This window comes from Metopolophium dirhodum, chromosome 1 (genome assembly GCF_019925205.1).
Source record: "Metopolophium dirhodum isolate CAU chromosome 1, ASM1992520v1, whole genome shotgun sequence".
In the NCBI taxonomy this organism is placed as follows: Eukaryota; Metazoa; Arthropoda; class Insecta; order Hemiptera; family Aphididae; genus Metopolophium; species Metopolophium dirhodum.
The window spans coordinates 13,056,107-13,058,922 of record NC_083560.1 but is presented as its reverse complement, the minus strand read 5'-3'; the positions used below and the strand labels follow the sequence as shown (position 1 = coordinate 13,058,922).

General features: G+C 24.1%; 1 protein-coding gene across 5 annotated transcripts; it reads left to right on the top strand.

Annotated features, from left to right (window-relative positions):
• Positions 1-380: 380 nt before the first annotated feature.
• Positions 381-2,027, top strand: LOC132936840 (uncharacterized). 5 transcript variants are annotated; one of them, XM_061003624.1, is made up of 5 exons: positions 396-611; positions 711-860; positions 954-1,040; positions 1,097-1,293; positions 1,640-2,024. In XM_061003624.1, the coding sequence occupies exons 1-5, from the start codon at positions 567-569 to the stop codon at positions 1,788-1,790; spliced, it is 630 nt and encodes a 209-aa protein (XP_060859607.1). In that variant the 5' UTR covers positions 396-566; the 3' UTR covers positions 1,791-2,024. The 5 variants fall into 5 exon arrangements, with proteins under 5 accessions (XP_060859611.1, XP_060859607.1, XP_060859608.1 ...); XM_061003625.1 differs by having other exon boundaries at positions 711-848; positions 1,640-2,018; XM_061003628.1 differs by lacking the exon at positions 1,640-2,024 and having other exon boundaries at positions 381-611; positions 711-848; positions 1,097-1,297.
• The last annotated feature ends 789 nt before the right edge of the window (positions 2,028-2,816 follow it).

Genomic DNA, 2,816 nt, shown 5'->3' with positions numbered 1-2,816 from the left:
ATCAAATTTTAATTATAATCATTGATGTACAAAATACTAAAAATAAAAAATAGTGCAGTGCGAATAAGTGATGGATATATCAAACGATTTTTGGCATACAGTTTATAATCTGCTTTTCCACACATTAGCCAATGTCAAATATCTTTTAATTCCTCTGTTAATCGTTAAAAACAATGTGTATATCAGTTTTTATTTATTACCAACACGGCACCTTATATCTTAATGTAAACATAAAATGCGATCAAATTTTAATTATAATCATTGATGTACAAAATACTAAAAATAAAAATAGTGCAGTGCGAATAAGTGATGGATATATCAAACGATTTTGGGCATACAGTTTATAATCTGCTTTTCCACACATTAGTCAATGCCAAATATCTTTTAATTTCTCTGTTTATCGTTAAAAACAATGTGTATATCAGTTTTTATTTATTACCAACACCATGTGTAACAGGCATTGACATGACTATTACTATATATCATAGATATTAATTTATATAAAATAAAGAGACCTAATGTGAATTTCATCAGTTAATTTTAAGCAATACGAGTGCATAGTAATAATGTCTGACATGAGTGTACAAAATTCGGCCGATGAAGAAATCAATGTAAGTACATTATTATAATAATTATAATATATTATTAATATACTTTAATTTAACACCATTTATTAACAATAAGTTTAAAACATAATCATTTAAATTTAGGATCATTATTCATATCGAAAAAATGTGCAAATGCAGAATTCTAAAAAACCCAAAATCACTATGAAAGCTAAACCAAAAAAACAGAAATTAATAATGGTCAACACAAGCGATCAAAATTCAGATGATGAAGAAATTGATGTATGTGCACCGGTATTATTATTATTATTATTATATCATAAACTTTTTTCTTAATTTCCTTACATTACACATCAATATGTTAAAAACATGGGTATATAAATTTAGGAACTTTATAATCATCGGAAAAATGAGCAAATGCAGAATTCTAAAAAACCTGAAACCGTTATAAAACCTAAACCAAAAAAACAGAAAGTAAAATATTCCATATTTTAATAATAATATATTTATCAATTTAATATTGATTTTAGTTTCAGTCGCATTTATTAAAACTGGAACAAGAATATAATGGTTTAACAACTATGGTTAATGAAAACTGCATACGCGTAAAAAAATCAGATGGTGGAAATTTTTGTATCAAAATACCCGAAATCAAAACAGCAAGTGATTATTTGGTTATTCAAAAATACAAAACATCGGACATGGAAAAAGTAGAGTCAAAAGACAGGTAACTATTAATATTTTGTATAAACAGAGTATATTAAGATTTACACTAGGTATCATTAAAATGAATAAGAAAAAAAAAAAATTAAGTACAATATTTGTAAATTATTGGGGAAACATATCATGCCATAGTACTATTTTATAACCTAAATAGGCACGATGCTTACAACCAAGCAATTTTGTGAATATAGGTATGATGATGTTTCGTCGTTGATACTAATAATATTCACACAGTATGTAAAATATTTAACTGCTCAACAATTGTGTCATCTAGTTTATTTGATAAAATATTTATGATAATATGAAAATATATGCATTTATAATATACAATCATTAATTTGTTTTAATAGATGGAAAACCTCAACGTTCAACGCAAAAACTATGCTGAACGAAAAAGATAAAGCTGACAATACAATAATATCGGCATTTAATAATTTGCAAGATTTATTAATGGATAAATTTATGTGTAACAACAACAAAAAAATTGAATCTTATAAATAATAACTATATGTTTATATTATTATAGTTTCACTAAATGAAACCCGTCATTAATATTTGTGTATTTTTTATTTATTACCAAACGGTTAAAATATTTGTATTCAATTTTATTTTAGAAAGCTTACATTTGATTCAATAATTTATACAATATGATTATATTATGGAAAATATTTTGGTTTATTTTAACCAGTTAACATTTAAGATTATTTATAATATATAATATATTAATTATATTATTATCATTTATTATTAAATAAAGGTATGCATTTGACAAAATAAATAATGTTTATTATGAAGGTATAATCTAATTATTAAATAGTAAGCTTGTCGTATATCATGATTATTTTGGTTTATTGGCTGGTTATATCAGGCTTTAGTATAATGTCTGCAAACGTTTCGTGATGGATTTGTTGTAATTCAAGTAAAAATGACTTTTCTTCATCCTTCAGGTCATTCATTTTGAAATTATAATCTTTAATATATGTACTGATAAAATCACTTCTAATACAATCAGGTGATAAATATAAAATATCATACTTGATAATTATACATGCATTATTGAAAACAGTCTGATACGCCACTAATTTATTTGATAACTCTATGATATTTGCATTTATACATGTTTCCAATAATTTCAATCGATTTAAATTATCACTGGATAATGTGATTCTGTTATTATTATGATGTAAATTAACTGATTCAGATTTTGCACATATTTTATAATAAAAATTATTATCTAAATGTAATCGTTTTGAATGTTGAACAGTGGATAAAGAACAAACAATTATATTAAAACTATCATCAGATATAAACTTATTCCATTGAAATACATTTAGTATTAGATATCGTTTAGTTACGTTACACATGAATAAAATAATAACAGATAAAGGTTGATCAACTAGGTATCCAATATAAATGTTTTTTTTATTCTGTTGATGTATGCTGAATATTGATTTGACTACTACGGCGTCCATGATGTGTGCAGTATTGATTTAATTATTGAATTCAAGATGATAATATTTTGGTTTG

What these genes read in the sequence shown, in the direction of transcription:
- LOC132936840 (XM_061003624.1), top strand. Translation starts at nt 567, where the DNA reads ATGTCTGACATGAGTGTACAAAATTCGGCCGATGAAGAAATCAAT. An exon ending in AAATTGATGTATGTGCACCG is followed by an intron (nt 861 to 953) that starts GTATTATTATTA and finishes ATATAAATTTAG; the next exon opens with GAACTTTATAATCATCGGAA. An exon ending in AAAGTAGAGTCAAAAGACAG is followed by an intron (nt 1,294 to 1,639) that starts GTAACTATTAAT and finishes TTGTTTTAATAG; the next exon opens with ATGGAAAACCTCAACGTTCA.